Here is a 21,087-nt window from a genome sequence, read left to right as displayed (position 1 = left end):
GCTTTAAACCCATATGGCGGTCACTCTAAGGGAACCACGGAGAAGACACAGACACACACCTGCCTCCTCAATGAAGCAAGGGTTCATTCTGAAATCCTTGATAAGACAAACAAGCGGCACTGAAAGTGATCGTGAAAGCGTTCGCTATTGTAAAAAAAAAAAAAAAAAACACGCCGGCGAGTGTTGCGCGCGCCACAGCAGCCATATGGTTTCAATTATCGCGCCCGTGTCTGGGCACGTTAATTGAAACCACATGGGCTTTGGTGCGCGTAACAGACACCAATAGGCCGTGGGCGGAGCAATGCGCCCGCCTTTGGCCTATTCCATGCTCTGTTAAAAAAACGCACGCACTCAAAGCCCAATAAAAGAAGACAACACTAAAAACACACGCACAAGCGTGTACAATTCCAGGGTCCATTTCGGAACCCCGGACTAAAGGACTCGCGCCTGCGCGAGCACTGCAGCGCTGTGCAACGCAGGGCGCGAGCCCTAAAAATTAATGCCTCTGAAAGTGACCAATTAGCTATACAACTATAACTCGATTCCCGTCATGAAAACCATAACTGCCCAACAAATGCACTGCTCACGACTTCACACATGATATGACTGATGACATAATGCCAAAAAGAAAAAGGGGGGAGACCAGGAGCTAGTTAATGGTCCAGTGCCCGTGCTCCAAGCTAACCATGTATTCAACAAAAGGGGGACACTGTAGTGCAAGTAGTCACTATCTTACTCCAGGGAGAGAGGAATAAGAAAAGGAGACAGGAAAATGAGGTTTCCTAGGTCTGGGACTCGGTGGGTAAGAGCAAGTAGTCATGTCTCTTGTAGCCCTCACACACCCCGAAGGATGTCATGCTTCATCATCGGGCAGTTGCTTCTCGTCGGGCTGGCGTTGCAATGCCCTACGGGTCTTAGGTTTACATCCTGATCGTAAGAGGCTTTTTAGATTTAGAACAGTACTCTGATGGTGTGCATGAAAAATCTGACTGTTGCCAGAGGTTTCACTCCTCAAGAACACCCAGGAACATTTGGCAGAGTGGTAGCAAAAAATAGAAAAAAATTCTGCTCCAGTCACAAAAGTAATAGGTTTTGCAGGCAATTCACATAGGTTGGATGTGCAATTTTACCTGGCTTGCTGTCATTTGTCACGATGCATGATAAGTCTTTCTTCACAATTACCTGACATGTCCAAACATATCTTCACCTCGCCCCTCTAAACGACATTTATGTCATTTATTATGAGTGGACTGTAATAAGGCATGTAAATGCAAACTTAAGCATATTCTGCACCCAGTCGGTAGACAGCTGGGCTAGCCCTTTGATCCTACTGAGCTAATAAACTTGGGCACTGGAGCTTTTATGCAGGTTCAGACAGCAGTCATCCTTAAAGGCATGCCACTATTACAGGCTCAGACCTTATACACCAATAGTGAGTCATAAAAACTGTTTAGAAATATAGATGTTTCAATGCTTTCACATGAATTATGGAATGCCAGCTGTAATAGCACCAACAATCAGTGTCACAAACGCCCCATGAAATAGCCATTAACTAGCTACTTCAAATATACGCGTAGTATCATTCAGGTTGCATAGGGACAGTGGGCTCGTATTTCTTTCTGCAATACCCACATGCATGTTTCTAAACTCATTTTCATTTTGTGCATATTTAACTTAGTCAAAGGACCAAACAGTATTGCTGGTCACGCTGGTAGACAGGCACAACGTTCTCCAGTTACCCTTTCTGACATGACATACTTTTGGAGTCTTAGTTTATTTTTACTTTTAGTAGAACCTGCACACAATAAGTGGTATCCTTGAGAATATTTTGATGTCAATTTGTGTATCTATCGTAGTAATTCATAAGGAAACATCAGACGGTTCATCTTTTTTGTGCATTTGGAATAAGAAGAGTTAAATACTGTGATATCCATTACTGTTTAACCTATCGGGGTGAAAAAAGGCTTGAACAGCATGAATTCTTTTTTTAAACAAACTTTATTGAGTTTTGTAAGTAGACCTGCTTGTACACTTTATATATGTCCCGTAGTATGAGTACTCATGTATAATTATCACAATGCAAGTGGTACAGTCACAATGCTGTTATACATTTGCCACCTCCTGGCGTTATCATACATTTTCATAAATTGTCCTTCTCGCATTACGCCTGCACTCACCGCCTGTCTACCTCATACTATAGTTGTAACAGGAGGTCAATATTCCTATAACGTCTACTAAAACAGTCCTTGATCCCCCCTCCCACTCCACAGTTAACTAACTGGGCCTCACAATTGGTACCCACCCTGATTTTTAAAGAAAGCATCTATTGCATTACCTATTGACAGGAAACATTTTGCAATAAACATGTTTCTTACTTCCTAGGTCACAGTGCTCATTATATCTTTTCGTCTGACTTCTGCGGTTTTGGACAGTGCAGTGGCAGTGCTGTGGTGTGTTAGCCGCATAGACGACTTGCGCCGCTATCTGTGCAGTAGCAGCTACGGAATCGACAGTTGTTTGTATGGTCCCGTCCCATGATTTGAAGGACTCCCGTAGTATTTCCCAGGCCATTGCTATGGGTATTTTATGCTGCCCCCGCTGTTCCTCCCCACGTATTGCTGCACTCTCGGCTGGGCTCCACTTCTCTACCTCCTCTTTCCATGCCACGATTTTTGGTGGCCTAGCTGCTTTCCACCTCCTTGTAATGAGTCTTTTGGCAAGTATTAAAGCTAAGTCCACAAAGCGTGCCTGAATTCTGTAACCCTTTGAGTGTGGAATAGCCCGAGTATACAGATTTTAGCTGTGTTCCATGTCTGCCCACCTAAAACGTCAGTCAGTGTTTGCGCTATCTGTGCCCAGTAGTCCGTCAACGCTGGACAGGCTCATAGCATATGGGCAAAGCCTGCATCCGACTTTGTACATCTCGGGCAATTTGCCGTAGCTATAGGGAACATCTTGCGGAGCCTGTGTGGTGTGAAATATGCCCTCTGTGTGATCATATATTGGATGAATTTAAAATGCGCAAGACCGCTTTGGGGTAAGCTAGGAGAAATGTCCATTCTCTGTGAGTTCCTCTCCCATGTCTGTGTTCCATTTGGCTCTCAGAGCCACTAGCGGGGAGGCCTGTCACTCCCTAATACTGGTATACAGCCACCTTGTCAGGTGTCTACCATTACCCATTAGGTGTAACATATATACTTTGAGCAGCATGAATGATGCATCCATTATTTTGGTATGTATTGTTTACGCCAGTAACTACTGTAAAGTTCCTGTCTGAAACAGATTTGAAAGTATTGAAACATTTCGGATTTTAGTCCTAGTTCAGTAAAGGTTTTGAGAGAACACTGGATTCTCTGTATTTCTGGTGTAATACAAATGCAAGTCTTTATGTAATCTCTGCTTCTCAAATATGCATTTTCTACAAATACAATTTTGTTTAATTGTCGTCCTCTGTAGCTTTTCTTTTCTCAACATAAATCGCTGACACTAATGGTAATTTGCCATTTGTATTAATAAAGGACAGAGTTATTTAGGGGTTCAACATTTGTCAAATACAATATAGTCTGACTCAGGCTGCCTCCAGATAGCTTAGCATTTTTTGTGTTTCCGCCAGCAAGTATCCTATTCCAAAGACTGCTTAGGTGAGCAATGCATTTTCTTCTCTTGATGTGATATAAAATTAGCCTTTATCTTTATCAAGCAACTACTTCCTTGGGGGAAACGTCTCGAGCCATAGATGCCTGGCTTATGAGGGTATATGATACAGATGTCCTGGACATAACCTCTACTACACACTGATTTATGTGTGACCTTGTATTTCAGCCGTGGTACAAACCTAGGCTGCATGACACATTAGACACACAAAAAGAAATAGGAGGAAAGGAGAATAGGTCCGGATGAGTGTGAAGCAAACAAAATACACCTTTCGTTAATATTTCCCTCACCCACTAATAGTGGCATACTTCATCATTGGGCTTGCTAACACCATCCCCATGCAGACCAACACCTGGGATGGAGCATAAGGGAGGGGAAGACAGTACAAACATAAAAGTCTAAGGGATCATACTTTGCAGAGACTTAGTATAACTGTGATTAAAACTGGCTCAGTAATAACTCCAATAACATTTTATTCTTGGATTTCCTTGCCAGGATTAAACATTCTCTAAAGGATGGTGATGATAGGGAAAGTTATTATCCCTGCATCCCTTCTATTTACAAAATTGTCGACATGTTTCAGCTTCTATATTTTTCCCATAAAGGTCACTCAGCCTTCATCAGGACTGTAGATCCCATAATGCCCTTATTGTCCTATCTGCAATTTTCGGTAGACAGAGGTCTGACCCAATCTGATCATTACCATTTAATCACTCTGCAGTAGTCCCTGCATTGAAACATACCTTAAATCAACACTGACAATAGTGTATAACACATATAGACAAACAGTGCTGATAAAAAATACATAGTGCGCCACAGTCATTCACTTATTCTTTGTGTTGAGAACCCAAAAATGTTGGTTTCTTATGAAATCGCCACTCACTCATTGGTATAAGAAGTGTGACCCAATTTCACATTTAATTCATTGGTGTATACTAGTATATTTGTGCCTCCTATATATATTACTGAAGCCTCACTGAGGCCCCACCCAGGAGTGAAAGGGTAACAGTGAAATGGGACAAGACATATGCAAACTTTTTTTTAAAGAAATGCACTTCCTGAGGTTCATCAATTGTTCCTCTGAAATTGGTGTGCAAGCAAGAGCGTCTCCCTATTGTCACACTGTGATACATAAAGGCGGAACACATGTTAAACACGGCTCCATTCATTTTTCTTGCAGCACCCCTACATTGATATATATCTCTAATGCGGGACTCCGCTTGATCTCATGCCGGGGATGCGAGAAAGTCATGCCCAAGCTGCAAGTCTCCCCCTTCTCTTGTCTTGACCGGCCCTCTCTCACAAAGACTACTCATGTCTTCAAGGTCGAGACACCGCCAGCGTCAGCTCCTCGTTTCACCTTGTAGGTGACGGCTCCCTTTAGAGTCTCGGACTGTATAATTGTCCTCCTGGTCCCGGGAGCCCCAGTCACTTGCACCAGCCTTCTTTTACTTAGAACCATACACCGTTCAGGGTCGGGAGGTTGAAGCCATATTGAATGAGTGTTTAGTTGATTCATAAAGCTCCAGAAATCACCCGGGGCACCTGTTTTTTACAGGTAAATATCAGAACTTGGGTTGCACGTGCCATAAGCCTGCTTGCACTTTGTTATTAGATATATTTCAAAAGACAAGTTGTAGTAAAGTCCCCTTTTTTGCATGGTTGCCCCCATTTTTTGCCAAACTGCTGATGTACTTTGACTGAGTGTGTTCCGTGTTCCTGCCACGCAGGTTTCCATGGCCTATGTTCTTTCCCTAAATTGTACTGTTGCAAAACTAAATTGGCAACTCTCTGGCCACATGTAAGTCCCCTGTAAAAAGTACCATAGGTACCAAGGGCATTATGACCAGGGAAGGCCTCTAAGGGCTGCATCACTTATTGTGCCACCCTTAGAGGCCCTGTACCTTTACACACACACACTGCAGGCTGCGTGTTTTGGTGCAGTACAAAGAGAAGAGTCGACTCGGCACACAGCCCAGTGGGTCACAATTGCATTACACATACCCGTGTGTCATGCCTACAACCCACTGCCCTGGCATAGGTAAGCCACCCCTCTAGCTGGGTGCACTATACCAGTGGTGAGGGTACAGGTGCATGAGCCCTGTACCCCTACAGCGTCTAAGCCAATTCTTAGACATTGTAAGTGCATTAATGCCATTAAGAGTATATGGTACTGGGAGTTTGTCATTACGAACTCCACAGGACAATAATGGCTTTACTGAAAACTGGGAAGTTTGGTATTAAACTTCTCAGCACATTAATCCCACACTGATGCCAGTGTGGGCTTTAATGAAAAATGCACTCAGAGGGCATTTTAGAGATGCCCCCTGAAAAACGACCTAAGTCTAGTGTCCTGGCTGAGGGGCCGCTCGCCAGCTGCCACCCCCAGACATGTTTCTGGACCCCTGGGTCGAGAGCCTGTCGCTCTCTGGGTCCTAAAACTATGCACATCCTAGGACGAGGTGCCAGGCCTCCTCCCCCAGGATGGGCAAGATCAACGAAAGGAAAGCATCAAAGGCTTGCTGCCTTTGTGAGCTACCCCAGCCATTTGCTGCTCCCAGCAACTTGCCCGCCCGGTTCTGAACCAACACTTCGGGGGGAGAATCAGCAGTAAAACCAAGTTAGGAGGAGTGGTATTCCCACCTTTGCCAACCCACCCCTCAGGTGGGGGAGGCGAGGTGAAGCACCACTCTCAGTCCCCGCCATCTTGCAGATGGGGGGACCCAGACAACCAAAGTGAGGCATATGCCCACCTCCCACTGTAGGGTGGCATATTAGGGGGTGTACCCACCCCAAGGAAGAGACCCATTGGTCCCGATCTGTTCCTACCTTTAATGCCCCTAAATTTAGTATTTAGGGGCAACCATGAACCTTGGCTCCACAGACAAGAACCGACAAGAGAAGAAGAAGGACCGAAGAAGCCGTGCTGAACTAAGAAGAGAAGGACGCCCACTGACTTGGCCCCAGCCCTACCGGCCTGTCCTAACCTCAAACCTGCTCCAGCAAAATCCCGGCATATTCTGCAGCCAGCAGCCCCCAAGAACCCAGAGGGCCTGCCCTGCCTTCCCAAACCAAGACTTTGTTACCTGTGAGCACCAGATTTTCTCAGCCACAGACTCTGGCCAAATCCGCAAGTCTGCACCACTCTGCACTCGACGCCCACGGCCCGAGTGTGAGTGGCCCAACACCATGAGGATGTCTCCCTGGCGATCCTGACCTGAGATCTGGTGATCTCTCACCTGCCTCGAAACTCCAATCAACACCTGCAGCTCCTTTCTGGCGGATCCCCCCGGCCCGAGCTGGTAAGAAAAACCGGACGCCTAAAAACACCCCTGCACCGGACATCCCACGGCCTTGGATGGCCCAACTGACGGTTGGGCAATCCCAACTTGTCTCTCCAGCCGGTGGTCACCTCCAGAAGATATTCGTCCCCGAGCCTGCAGTGTTTGTTGCAACCGGAGAATCCCCATTGAAATCAACAGGGCACCCGACGCCAAAATAGCACCCAGCCAACCCTGTGCCGCTGCGGGTGCACCTTGTGTGCTATCTCCGATCCCCCTTTGCCCTAAGCCTAACACAAGGAGCTTTGCTCCCACAACCTTGTGGCCTGCTCATGAGCAGCCACCAAACGGAGGCCCGCTATCCCTCATTGGATAACGTTGGGCCTCAGCACTCTTCACCGTCCGCCCTTGTGCTGCTGAGGGTGTTCTGAGAGTGCATCCTCGACCCCCAGAAACCCAAATCCCACAAACAAATACTTACCTGTAAACCGCTAACTTAATTTCCTCTCATAGGACTGTATTGACTGCTTTTCTTTGAAAATTCTTCTAAGCGTAGAGTTGGTTTGTATGAAAACCTGAAAAACTGCACATGTACCAAAACTGAATTACTTACCTGTTGTCTAGGAAATGTCCCAGTGTGATATCTAGGCATATCACACAGGTTAGCAAACGTAACTTAAAAAGTAATCCAAGAAGTAACGTGTACTGTAATCTACAAAGTAACCGAAACGTAATTCTGATTACTGACTTACCTGTAAATCAACCAACTGCATTTGAACCTGCATTCAACTGTAATTTATTGCTTAACTATTGCAAAGTATTATTTTACTTACCTGCACCAGACCTGGCTTGGTTCTAGAAATAAAATAACTAAATAATATTTTTCAACAAACAAATTAATTTAAGTTCAGTCTCTGAGTGTGTGACATAATTTCTCGCCTGAGTTTGTACAATAAATGCTTAACACTACCCTCTGATAAAGCCTTACTGGTCTCCCACACTACCACAAATAGAGAGTAAGGTGTTATCTACTTTTACCTCTGCATACCTTTGGGGTTCCACTGGACTCTGTGCACACTATACCTTATTTGGTATAGTATATACAGAGCCAGCTTCCTACACATGTTTAGTGAAAAGCATCCGTACTTATATTGTTGTATATTTGCATGATGAAGTCTACTACATATAACGCGCTATATGGTTAACATTAGAGATGCCTACAACACGTGGAAAAATGTGCCATTTTTCTGGAATGGGCACTCTAGTGTATTGGAATGCACCTCTTCCAAAACGCATGTCTTTTTAAACACAAGGTAGCATTAACATTCACTGTGTATTGATCCACTTATCTCAAGAGTTTCCAGATGCAAACTGGATGAGATGTCTGTACCCAGTAATAAAAAAAAAACAGGTATTTGTAAAGCGCAAACAAATCACCTGTAATGGTCTCAAAGCACTGGGGGCCGTCGGGGAGATTAAGTGAGCTATTGCCCAGAGTCACATGATGCTGAGCTGATCTGCCTCAAGGTTCCAAGGATGGAACCTTGAGCCCGCGCTCCAGAGTCAGCCACCCTGGCCGCTGCGCCACACCTCTCCCACTAAGTCCCTAGAGCCTAAAGCCTACTCAGTAAGTGTCACGGAATATCATAATTTAGGCCCATCTCGTGGCTACAAACCCGATAAATCCACTTTTGCTCCCTTATTAGAAAACCTGTTTAATATCCCTATGGTATTGGGAATGTTGAGCTTATCCAATACTGTCTAGTGGATATCATCTACTGTATGTTTCTTCTCCAAAAATATGTGTTGTGAATTTTGTCATAGTTTTTTGGCACCCGATATTGCTACTGTGCTCCATAATCCTGAAATTAATCTTGCGGGTCGTCATCCCTATGTAAAAGATTTCATGGGCATCTGATCAAGTAGATTACAGTCTCCGATTTTTGTGTTTCATCCGGGTCCACGGGTATCTCAGACCCACACTAACAGATTTCGTGCTGCTTGTCAAGCCACACACGCCACAAGAACCACATTACCGGATACAGACAGCATATTCCATAATCTTTCGCTGATCTGGGCCCTGCTGTGGTGGTCTCGTGTGCACCAGTAAATCCCTGATGCTGGTACTTTTCTTAAAGGAAAACAAGGGCTTTTGAAGATTGAGACCATTAAAATTCAAAATGTGGCAATTCTTAGTAATGATCCGTTTCACCCAGTTCGATGCTGTATTGAAGGTTGTAACACAAATTACATTCTTTGTTTCCGTCCTCTCTTTTGTTTCTAACAGGGCGTCCCTGTTGCAGCTTAATGCTCTCTTCTGTGCCCCTTCTAAAGCTCTCAGAAGGTAACCCCTTTCTTGCAACTTTCCACAAAGTTTATTGGATTCCTTCTTCTAGTCCCACACCTCAGAGCAGTTCCTTTGAAGGCACAATAACTGCACCACCAGTAGGTTCTCATAGAGGGGTCTCAGGTGGAAGCTTTTAAAAGACAGCAAACTATTCTTGTCTGCTGGTTTGTGGTGCACTTGAATGTTTAATCTCCCATCCCTCACTACAATCTCTAAATCCAGGAATGGTAGAAGGTTTATGTGATGGTGGAGGCGAAGTGTAACAAATGGTTTTGGTTATTAAGCCATTCTAGAAACTCAGAAATAGATGCCATACTTCCCCTCCAAATCGAAAGGATGCCATCAATAACCTATGCCATAATCTGATCCGATCTTCCCAAGGACCTCTTGGAACAAAAATATGTCCCTTCTCAAAAGCTGCCACATACAATCCCGCCAGGCTTGGCACAGAGGCGTAACCCATTGATGTCTCGTGATTGGAAGTAGATCGTGCCCTTAAATTCGAAGAAGTCTTTTGTCAATGCTAACTCTGCCAGATCAAGGATAAATCATGTAGGAGTATCATAGGTCCATTCTTGTTTGTACAGTATATCCTCCACTACTCTTAAAGTCTCTCTTTGTGTGGAGTGACTCGATGTCCAGCCTCACTATCAGTTTCCTCGGATCAAATTCCATATGTTTGACTAGGTTAAGGACATCCCTCGTGTCTTTGAGGTATGAATCCATCCTCTGAGCCAAAGGTTTGAAAAAGAAATCACAAAAGTTTGTTAATGGGTCTAATATGGACCAAATCCCAATTACTACTTCCTGTCCCGGAAGTGGTCTGTTGGTTTTGTGCACCTTTGGCAGCATGTAAAAATATGGAATTACTGTTTTTGCTCTACACAGGAAGCTTCCCTCATGCTGAGAAATTCATTCATTAGTCACTGCTTTATTGATCATGCGAGTAATTTCTGTCCGTAGTTCAGGGATGGGATACCCAGGGAGTATTGTATAGTTCTGTCTAGCATTAGCATACACTCTTCACTGCTAGTACATCCAGATTGTTCAAAATTCAGCTGCTTCTGCATGAAATACATACATCATGCTTCCTGAACTCTTGAACCAGGTTGCCGTCAGTCAGTCCAGATTAACATGGGCCCGATTCACAGAACTAACTCAAGACAAAATCCTAAACTTACTACTTTTGGTATTCACAGAAGGCATTTAGTAGTAGTAAAGTTAGGATTTTGTCTTAAGTCTGTCCTAAGTTTGTCTTATGTATGTCTTAACTCTGTCCTAAGTTTGTCTTAAGACTGTCTTAAGTCTGTCTGTTCTTGCAACCATGTCTCTAGTCTATCCTGGAAGTCCTTTTCCTCTTCCTCCTTTCAGTACCCTGTGGTCACAAAAAGTGGCTTTCATTGTCCATGCCCCTCTCTGTTGCAGCCTCTTATAAATTAGTCAGGAGATGTGGTCTGGTGGCTAGAGCTGCCTTCTTTCGATCTTCGGAATTCATATTCAAATCCTGGTCTTGGCACTTTACTCAACATCATGTGATTATGGGCAAACCACTTAATCTCCTTGTGCTAAAAAACTTTCAAAATAATGTATTTGTATAATCCCTATTTGATGTACATGATCTTATAGACTGTTTTCTAAGCCCTCATGTAATGTACTGGCTGGTACAATAATAAAAAAACTATACATGCAGCCCTGCCATCAGCCCCGATCCCTCCTTTATAAGGAAGAACTTCTTCCCTTTCATGATAAGGAGCTTCCTCCACCTACTTCTTGTAGAAAGACTCCTTTCCTTCTTCTTTAGCATTCAAGAAAGCTGCTTGGATCTAGCTTTCTTACCACATATTTGGCTGGGGTTGGCATGAACTTTGCGTTGTTGGTTAAGCCTGATTTGGAACCCCTGGCAAGTTGGTCTTGTATGGATATAATTCTTATTTTAGTGTCCATTTAAAATTCTTCGAGCTGTGAAAACCACTTACAAGAACACAGGTACGAATTTGATCCTTCTCTGCGTTTCACTTGTTGAGCATTGTAGTTTGTAGTTGTTCCGTATGAACACGTCATTGACCTGCAGATGCTGTGACACACTGGCATACCTATCTTGTGAAGATAATTCCTCTTCTGGGTGTACCAATCCCAAAGACATCACTATCACACGGAACTGCCGAGACTCAGCGGTACGCAGCATTGGAAATGTCTACCCAACATGGCTGCCTTAGAAATGAAAGAGTATTTAACTAATCTGAATGCAGAGTAAAAAGCTGATCTGGATGCAAGTTTCATGAATTAAGACCACAATCACTATGGCGCCTGCACACCACCTATACACCAGGTGACGCCTAGTAGATGGCAACACTGTTCTAGATTACACACCAGCTAATAATAACTCTTACAATGAGCTGTAACAGATCGGTTGCCTGCAGTGTGAATGAACGTGATACCAAGCACCAGTCGCCCCTTTGGTTCTGTGTAAGCCTCTTTCTCTTCTGGATCTGGACATGTGCAACGTGAAACCCGAACCAAGTGGGCTACCTTAGGGTTACACTTGTGCCAAATGCTCCCCCTCACCATATCCGGGTTCTGACCAGACACCCACTAGTGGTGACACTGTTAAGGGGACTCCTGAGGCCATTATGTGTCCTGAGAGTGAGCATGCCACAGATGGACATACACTGTGTCAACCTGTTTGTACTGTGGGTAACTGCGCTGAGAGCCCTCCGCACTTTCTCTTGCCCTAATCTTTCACTGCTAAGATTGACTGGGATCTCACAGTGGCAACAGAGAAAGAAAACTGTGGGTGAGCTCCACATCGACAGCAGCTGAGGCCCTCTGCATGCTTTTATATATGACTGGATCAGGAGTCCCTCCTACCGTGAGATGAGCACCAGTACCTTCAACATCTTTGGAAGGCTTGAAGAGAACTATCTGTGAGCCTGGTAGGAGACTCCAGAGTGGTAGCCAGACTCTCAACAGGAGAATGAGAGTGAAACCTCAATCCCTCCAAAGCCTGGAGGTGAGAGCCCTCAGCTTAGGAAGCAGCGGGCCATGCATCAGGCGGGATGCTGTGCCCCGGGGTACTTTTGCACAGAGATGATCAGCAGTCCCGATATTGATTATACGATTGATATCCACTGTTAATATGGTTGTGTTAGTACTATCTTCTCTAATGTTGACACTGAAGTCCAGAAGATACTATCCTCTCTTCAAGGTGTTCCATTATAATAAGTAAAACAGCAGTTGTAGTGATAATTTCCTGTTGCAAAGAGGATGGTCGCACCCCTTTCTGGGTGCAGTAGTGTAACGTGGCAGCAGTACTTGTTTAATCAACGACAGCATCCAGTGTAGCATCATCACAGTTGGACATACAAGGCTCAAAATTTATAAATTGTAGTTGTTGGAGGTAATTGTACAGCAAATATAGTCAGCGTCCCTTATAGTGTGTCTTTTTGTTAGGTCTGCCCTATGCATTCCATTTGTCAAAACACTACAAATGTTTCACTGCCTCCTGCTGAGCTTTACCACCTTGAACTTGAAAAGGTTTGTTTCTACACTCCACCAAAAACTCCCAACTCATTAACCTGGCATAATAACCCTAATGGCCTTAGACCACTACACAACCGCATCCTAATTAAAAGCTATACCGTGTGCTTACAAAAGGTGCTCTATTACTATAGTGATGCAGGAATATGCACTATAGAAATACTATTTAACTATAAATTTCTATTTCTCTATAGTCACACTTCACGATTAGGCTTATGTTCATAAGGCATATTTAATTTTATCCCTATTTTCACATGGGTGTGCTGCACGGAAATTAGAAGTTTTCTTGCTGCCCTACTCCTGGAATGACATTTAAATAATGTTTTTTCTCTTCTCTTTTCAGAATTCATCAAGGGACTTGTTGAAGCAATGTGTTAGTCTATGAGATGCACTAAGATATCAGCGGTGAAGAAGGCAAGATGCTGGCGCGCAAAGGTATCATCCCGGAAGAGTTTCTCATCACTCGCCTAGCCGAGGACACCTTGTCCCAGCACCGGTACAGGACCAAAGTCAGGAAAGCTCGGTTTGTGGCCAAAAATGGAGCCTGCAACGTGGCTCACAAAAACATCCGTGAACAGGGGCGGTTCCTCCAAGACGTCTTCACCACCCTGGTTGATCTTAAATGGCCTCACACCCTCCTCATCTTCACCATGTCCTTCATCTGCAGTTGGATGGTGTTCGCCATGGCCTGGTGGCTCATCGCCTTTGCGCATGGAGACTTGGATCCCAGGCGCAACTCCTCTGTGCCATGCATAACGAACATCCAGTCCTTTACCTCAGCCTTCCTCTTCTCCATCGAGGTCCAAGTCACCATTGGGTTTGGGGGGCGCATGGTTACCGAGCAGTGCCCCATGGCCATCACTGTCCTAATCATTCAGAATATCTCCGGCCTAATTATCAATGCTGTTATGTTGGGTTGCATTTTCATGAAGACAGCCCAGGCTAACCGAAGGGCAGAGACACTGATCTTCAGTAAGCATGCCGTGGTTGCTTGCCGTGATGGCAAATTCCGCTTCATGTTCCGGGTTGGAGACCTCCGCAAGAGCATGATCATCAGTGCCTCCATCAAGATACAAGTAGTGAAGAAGACCACCACTGCTGAGGGGGAGGTTGTGCCCATCTCTCAGGTGGACATTCAGGTGGAGAACCCAACGGGCACCAATACCATTTTCCTGGTTTCCCCATTGATTATCAGTCACACCATTGATGAAAAGAGCCCGCTGTATGACATCTCAGCCTATGACCTCCCCTCTCAAGACCTGGAGATCGTAGTTCTCTTGGAAGGTGTTGTTGAGACGACTGGCATCACCACCCAAGCCAGAGCTTCCTACCTGCCCGACGAAATCCTCTGGGGTCATCGGTTTGTGTCCATTATCAGCGAGGAGGAGGGTAGGTATGCCGTGGACTACTCCAAGTTTGGTAACACGGTGAAAGTGCGCAGCCCCTTGTGCAGTGCAAAGGACCTGGCAGAGGGGAGACACAATGGCCTGAACAGTGATGGCCCCAGTTTTCGCCACAAGCCACTTAAGAAAAGGAAACTGGAAAGTAAAAAGCCTCGCCTGGCAGAAGATGAGGTGAAAACCTGCGAGGAACTCCAGTCCACAGAATCCTGGTCAGATTCGTGAACATAGCAGTGTGCAAATGAGTACTCCTGCTGCACCTTCGTACCCCTTAACAGTATCTGTTAGGGTCCTACACATAGTCCGCAGACCGGAGTCTGGTGAATGCTGTTCACATTTCAGCGGCCTTTCTACAAGTTTGATACCTTGGACACATATGTTCACATGTTCTACCGACAAACTACTCAAGGGCAGAGCCCTTGGTGAGTTGTTTTGCTGTGTGATAGATTTCAGAGTATATTTTGATGAATCTCGAGCACCCACATACATTCGGGCTACACCAGATGGAAATCGCATATACGTGAGGAGTTTCCTCACTACATGTTAGTAAAGACTAGAACATATCCTTGACTGGCAGGACATCTAGCTTTGCCTATAAACCAATGGTGGCTGTTTTCTTGAAGGCCTTAGCCCAGACCATTCTGTGACCCATCACTTGTGCTTTGAAGGCGTCATCCCGAGCAATTCAGTGTCCTATCACTCGCAATCTGAAGGTCTAAGCCTAAACCACCCTTTGCCCTATCTCTTGCGGTTTTAAATTCCCAGTCTGAGACATTCTATGTCCTATCCTTTGTGCTTTGAATGCCTGAGTCAGAGCCATTTTGTGACAAATCACCCATGTCTGTCTGAGCACCTCAGCCTATTGGACAAAGTAGACAAATGTATAGAGGACTAACTAAGCAGAATTATTTGCTATATGCTGTTAGAAATAATGTTATCTAAAATGCATCTTGTCACGAGAAATAAATTGACAACAGGTGAATCCCAAAACATTATTTGGTTGAATTGTTGTGGAAAATATTTGGGGAGTACATGCAAACCGCCTTTTGCGGTTTTTGTTAAAAGTGGTATGTTTTGACATGTCTTGAAGTACTTCAAAAATATACAATTTGACTCCTTTGTTTGTCAAACCATTATTTGAAGGACATCCCCCTACCCTGTCCAAACCTGATCCCATCTTATTGTCATCGAGTGCATTATGTAAGTTAAAGCTGAACTCAGGTGAAGCTGAGTTGGGCAGGGGAAGAAGTGCAAAGGGAGTCACGTTTGCACAATGGACAATGCACAATCACTTGTGTGGGTGAAGGCTTCGGGTGGCTCTGTGTTGTCTTCTATCATGGGCCATTCTGTGCCCCGCCTTTGTTATTTTTGATTAAGTTCTGAGCGGTGACTTTTATGTGTCCTATCCATGTAGGTCTGAAAGTTCCGCTTTATGTACTGTCACGCCTGACAGTGTATACAATGTCCAGCATGAGCCTTTCTGTATCTCTCATGAATGTATATAGTTCTCAAAAAGAGCCAATCCATATCCTATAACTCACAAGGTTATATAGAGCTCAGCAGGATCTATTCTGTATCTTTTTCACGCTTTTTGATAGGTCTGAGCGGGAGTCAATCAGTATCCTATGGCTAATGGGGTTGTACAGGTCTCAGCAGGACCCATTCCGTATTTTATCACTCATAGGTATATATAAATCTCAGTGGGAGCCTTTCTGTATCCTATCAAGCATGCGTGCATATAGAGTCCAAGTGACATCCATTGCATGACCTATCACATCTGTTTATATAACACCCAGCAAGAGCCAATCAGTATATTAAATATCATGGATTTATGTAGGTCTCATCTGGAGCCATTCGGTATCTTATCACTCGATGTTTTATACAGCTCGCAAAGGGAGCGATTCCAAATCTGACCACTCATGCTTTTATATAGGTCTTAGTATAATCCATTCTGTATCCTATTCCTCATGCGTTTATATAAATCTCAGCTGGACCCATTCTGCATCTTGCCACGCTCTGTTTTATATAGCTCTTAGTTGAAGCCAGTCCATATCTCACCATTCATGATTTTATATAGGTTGCACAGGGAGGCATTCCGTATCTTATCACACTTGGTTTTATCACAACTTCATGTAGGATCTCAGCAGAAGCCATTCTGTATCTGATGACTCATGACTTACTATTGGTGTTAGCCAGAACCATTCTGTATCTTATCACTCATGGCTTTATACAGATCAGGACTGGTACCTAAGTGTCTTATCACCTATAGGTTAATGCAAGTTTTAGAGCGAGCCAGCAACTCTCTTGTCACTTAATTTTGTGTTGATGTTCAGACCAAGCTATTTTATGTCTAGGCTCTTTCCATCCCACCTAGATTAACATCCACCAAGGAAACCATTGCAGCTTGCAGAACTTTTAGGGATAACAGGCATATCGTTTGTTACCTTATTCTAATACTAGACGACCTCTTGTTTATCGATTGAGCATGTAGAACTCCATAAAGGAATTAAGTGTAATGCTATCGCGGTTGAAACACATTAGAGCGGTTTCCTTGCTGTTCTATAGTGCATGGTGGGAAGTCATTTGTGAGTTTTTCAGCCATTGTTTGGACCTGCAGCTTCTAGTGAATGCTTCCAGAGGCTCATGTGTGTTTCCGGAGAACAGGACTGTAACTGGGTATTAGGGCAACTGGTCAAGATCTGATGGTTGAACAAACTGGCAACTTCTCATGGGGTTTTAACTGGGTAGATTAGACACTGGCTACAGTGCCCCAGATTCCTAATTTGTCATACTTCCAAAGGCCATTAGGTACTAACAGGGCATCATGGCAATTGTGTTTATGTTTATAATGTTCTAAAGAGGTATAATGGGAAATAGATATAATGTATTGATTCGACATAATGGAAACTGGCCACAACGTCCTATGTATTAATGGAAAATCATGCTACAAAAGCAAATAGTGCCAAAGGGGTCAAATGGAAATTGGCTGTTTTTTGTTAAGTGGGCATGCTGAAACTGGCAATCATGTACTATAAGTGCACAGTTTAAACGGGCAATCTGTGGAACTTGGACATGCCGTGAACTACATAGACTGGCAAAAGGCTATGATGCGCTAACAAAGATATTAGAAAGTGGTTTCAATGTGCTTACTGGGCATAATGTAAATGGGAAATAATGTGCTTTTTAACTTATTTTTATTTAGAGAGTTTTAAGGAAGTGCATACATAACTCATGGATATCAGAGTGCTGTACATAAACAACTAAATCCTGTTTCATTACATTCAATATCAGGTATCACAAGTGATTTCATTTCATAACAATCAAAATTATGCAACATAACAAATCATCATATTAGGATATCATACTCACTACCCCATCAGCCCTACTGGCAGCAAGGTAGCGTCTATGGTGGTACTTGTAGGTAGATAAAGTCAAGTTGAGAACCTTATGTTAGGAATCTATCTAGCAAAATCCTTTTGATAGCTTTCTTGAAGGTGGATGACGAAGGGTGTGACTGGATCTCTGATGGGAGTGAGTTCCATATTCCCAAGGCTGATCCAGATATGGTGCGTGCATATGTCTTCATTTTCTGGAGTCTGGGAGGTTACAACAGGAGGGAGTTTGCGCTTTAAAGGGAGCCAGCGCCTCCTGAAATCTAGATCTTATTTGTGAGGTATCTGGGTGCGCAATGGTGCAGAGCTTTGTGTGTCAGGCACTCTATCTTCAATTGGATCCTGGATTCTAGAGGGAGCCAATGGAGAGACTTTAAAGAGGGTGCGATTTGATCAAAGTGTCTCATTTCTGTTATTACTCACGCACCGCACCTCTAAAGGCAGCTCTACATGTCGCACAACTAAAGGCAACCCGAAATGCTACGCACGTAAAGGTTATTATCTGGTGTTATCCAAAGAGATTTTGTTGATTTGATGGTACTGGGATTGTAGTTGAGGCTGTCTAGGTGGATCAGCCATTCTTGTATCGGGGAGGACAATGGGAAGATGAGAAGTGTAGGAATTCTGTTTCCATGGGGTTCAATTTGGGTTTTTGCTAGAATGGATTTGAGTTGGGTGATATCTTCCCTTGAACTGCATGCTGTGTGCATATAAGAGGTATGCAAAGTTCACCTTTGCGAAGATCTATGTCAGCAGTTCCATGTAAAGGTTGAAGAGTGTTGGGGATATAGTGGATCCTTGAGGTACTCTCATTCTCGCTGGATATAGATAGTGAGCATTCCAATTTCTATCCGCTGCGAGAAATTGTGTAGAAAAGAGGTGAACTATTTGAGAATGTTACTCAAGAGCCCCATTCTGCATTTAAGTAGCTCCAGAAGGCAATCATGATTGACCATGTCAATTGCAGAGGCTAGGTTTAGGAGGATGAGAAGACAGGAGTCTTTCTGGTCCAGTATTTTGAGCACCCTGTCCATGATGTATAGAACAGCTGATTCTGTGCTGTGTCCAGGTCTAATACCTGATTGGAACCTATCAAGTAGTTCGAATTGTTCAAAATATTGACATATTTGGTTATGAAACATTTTTCTAACAGCCTCGCCAGTAAGGGGATGTTAGATACTGGGCGAAAATTATTTCGATCTGTCGAATCTGTGTCATGTTTTTTCAAGAGAGGAGTCACTTGCACGGTCTACAGTCTGGGATAGTCTCTAGTGTTAGTGATGCATTTATGATTTTTCTCGAAATGGGGGAGACAAGTTTCCTGAGATCTTTTATGATTGTAGAGGGAAATGGATCACTGTATTGTGATGTTGGTTTTGTAGAGGATATTGCGGATCTCCTCTTCATTCAGGGATTTGAATTTGCTCCATGTTGCCTCATTTTTAAGTATGGTGGGATGTAAAGAAATCTGGGTATTGCTAGATATTGTGGTCTCCATGTGAGCAGGTTATCCATTGATGTTAGAAACCCTTAACCTTTTCTTGTCGATGGGGATTCATCTTTCAATTTTCATTATTTATTTTTTCGAAAAAGGACACATAGGCATCAAAGTTCTCTGTGAGTGTATTCGTGATGATGTTGAGATTGATAGAGCTGACCTGTTGTTTGATGATTTCAGAGAGTTCTGTATCTACATGAGCTCTGATAAAAGATGTTTTGGCATTCCATATGCACCAACAAAAGGTGATGGATGGAATGCTTTAATTAACCTCAGCCATTTGGGCTGCATTCTAGTTTGGACCCAGCCATATGCAAATCATTGTTGACCATGCTCAAATAGGAACAGTCCAACCCAAACTGCCCAAGTAGTGACTGACTGAGCTAACTGGGTATAATGAAATTGATGGGCTAACTTAGAATGATAGAACATGGCCATGGTTTGCTTAACTAGAATATTGGTGGTTTGTTAACTGTGTATGGTGGGGCAACCAAGCATGATCTGCTAATAGGTTATAAGGGAAACTGGCCCTGCGTGCTAAAGCACAGTGTGGTATCTTCACAAAATGGAAACTGGCTTTGTTATGCTAACTGGGCATATTTGAAACACAAGGATGTGATACTCGGCCACAATGGAAACTGTCAGTTATGTGTTCAGTATGCATAATGGATATTTGCCCTTATATTTTGTTGAGTTTCGAAAGCACTTTCTGTTATGGCTGAGTAAGAGGCTATGCCATTTGCTGTGCAAGGTTGAAAGAGTGCGGGTATACTTAAATTGTATGCACAAATGGCAGGTATCTTGAATGAGGTTCAGAGATGTACTGCAGTTGTGTCTTTACTGACAGGTAGCAGTGCTTATACCTGGAAGTGATGAAAAAGGTTGGGAGATTGGTTTGCTGTAAACATGTATATTGTAAGCTGTGCCTAAAGGATCATGTGTTAGGAAAGAGTCAGGTATTTATATCTTTCAGGAATCCTAGGTGGCTATTAATTATCCTTATTCATGCAGAGTGAATTCTATTTCTTGGATGTCCGTACAGAAAAAAGCTACAGCAATTACAAGATTTTCTAATCAAATGGATTATCAATCACGTGGCACATTCTGGGTCAAAGGTTCTCCCTTTGATGGTAGATTGGAGGTTTAGATTGAAGGAAAATGTTCTTTCTTGTAGTGGGAAGCCAGTACAGATGTAGGACTTAACTGGCCTCAAGATTTTGAATTCATTGTACCCTTCAGGGTGGGTATTGAGGAATTGGCACAATTGAGGCATGAGAGCGCTAAGGCCATAAGGCTTGGAGCTTGTGAAGGTACTCCTGGTGCGGAAATATGCTGCTTTGTATTCTCATTTTAAAGAAGGTATTTTGTTAACCTGTAGTCCAGGGAGAGATTTAAGTTTCACAAACACTTCAAAGTTCTTCACTTCTGTCAAGCGGTTTGAGGTTGTTCATAGGTACTAAGGTCAGATGGCAGTAGAGTCAAAATTAAACCGTACTATAAAGTTTCGAATCTTTATCTGCTTGGAGGCAGGCATTGGTCCGGGGTGTTTCTTGCGCAGGTTCTTCCAGCTTTAGAATTATCTACATATCATATGCATAACTGTAGCATGTCAACTTGAATGAGTAGATGGGTTCTGGGAAACTACTGAGATTCATGTGAAAAATTGTGTTATGTTGATTTGTATAGCCTACTAATCGCCAGATAGGGTATCCAGGTGCTAGAGCAGATGTGTAGGTGTGTGGCCCCCAGGTGCTTTTGTGAAGAGCTAGTTCTTCATCTTCTTGGTGAACTTAAGATGTGAGGAGGAGGCTCTGATGTGTTGAGGGAGGTCGTTCTATGTCTTGGGTGTGATGTAGGAGAATGAGCGACCTACAATTTTGCTTTTGTAGATGAGGGGAGTGTGTGCAAGTTTGAGTGAGGCAGAGTGTAGGTGTCTGGCGTTTTGGTGCAAGTGTATGCAGCTGTTCAGGTATTCTGG

The 21,087-nt window shown here is 43.7% G+C and overlaps 1 protein-coding gene across 1 annotated transcript in view; it reads left to right on the top strand.

Moving 5' to 3' along the window:
* LOC146809349 (ATP-sensitive inward rectifier potassium channel 11-like) overlaps positions 1-16,068 on the top strand; it is a 37,619-nt gene extending 21,551 nt beyond the window's left edge. Inside the window, exon 2 of the mRNA XM_085616150.1 lies at positions 13,163-16,068. Coding sequence (XP_085472276.1) covers positions 13,239-14,444 — 1,206 coding nt within the window. The 5' untranslated portion in view covers positions 13,163-13,238 and the 3' untranslated portion in view covers positions 14,445-16,068. The remainder of the gene's footprint in view (positions 1-13,162) is intronic.
* The last annotated feature ends 5,019 nt before the right edge of the window (positions 16,069-21,087 follow it).

This window comes from Triturus cristatus, chromosome 7 (assembly GCF_964204655.1).
Source record: "Triturus cristatus chromosome 7, aTriCri1.1, whole genome shotgun sequence".
Lineage (NCBI taxonomy): Eukaryota > Metazoa > Chordata > Amphibia > Caudata > Salamandridae > Triturus > Triturus cristatus.
This window is presented reverse-complemented; position numbering and strand designations above follow the sequence as displayed.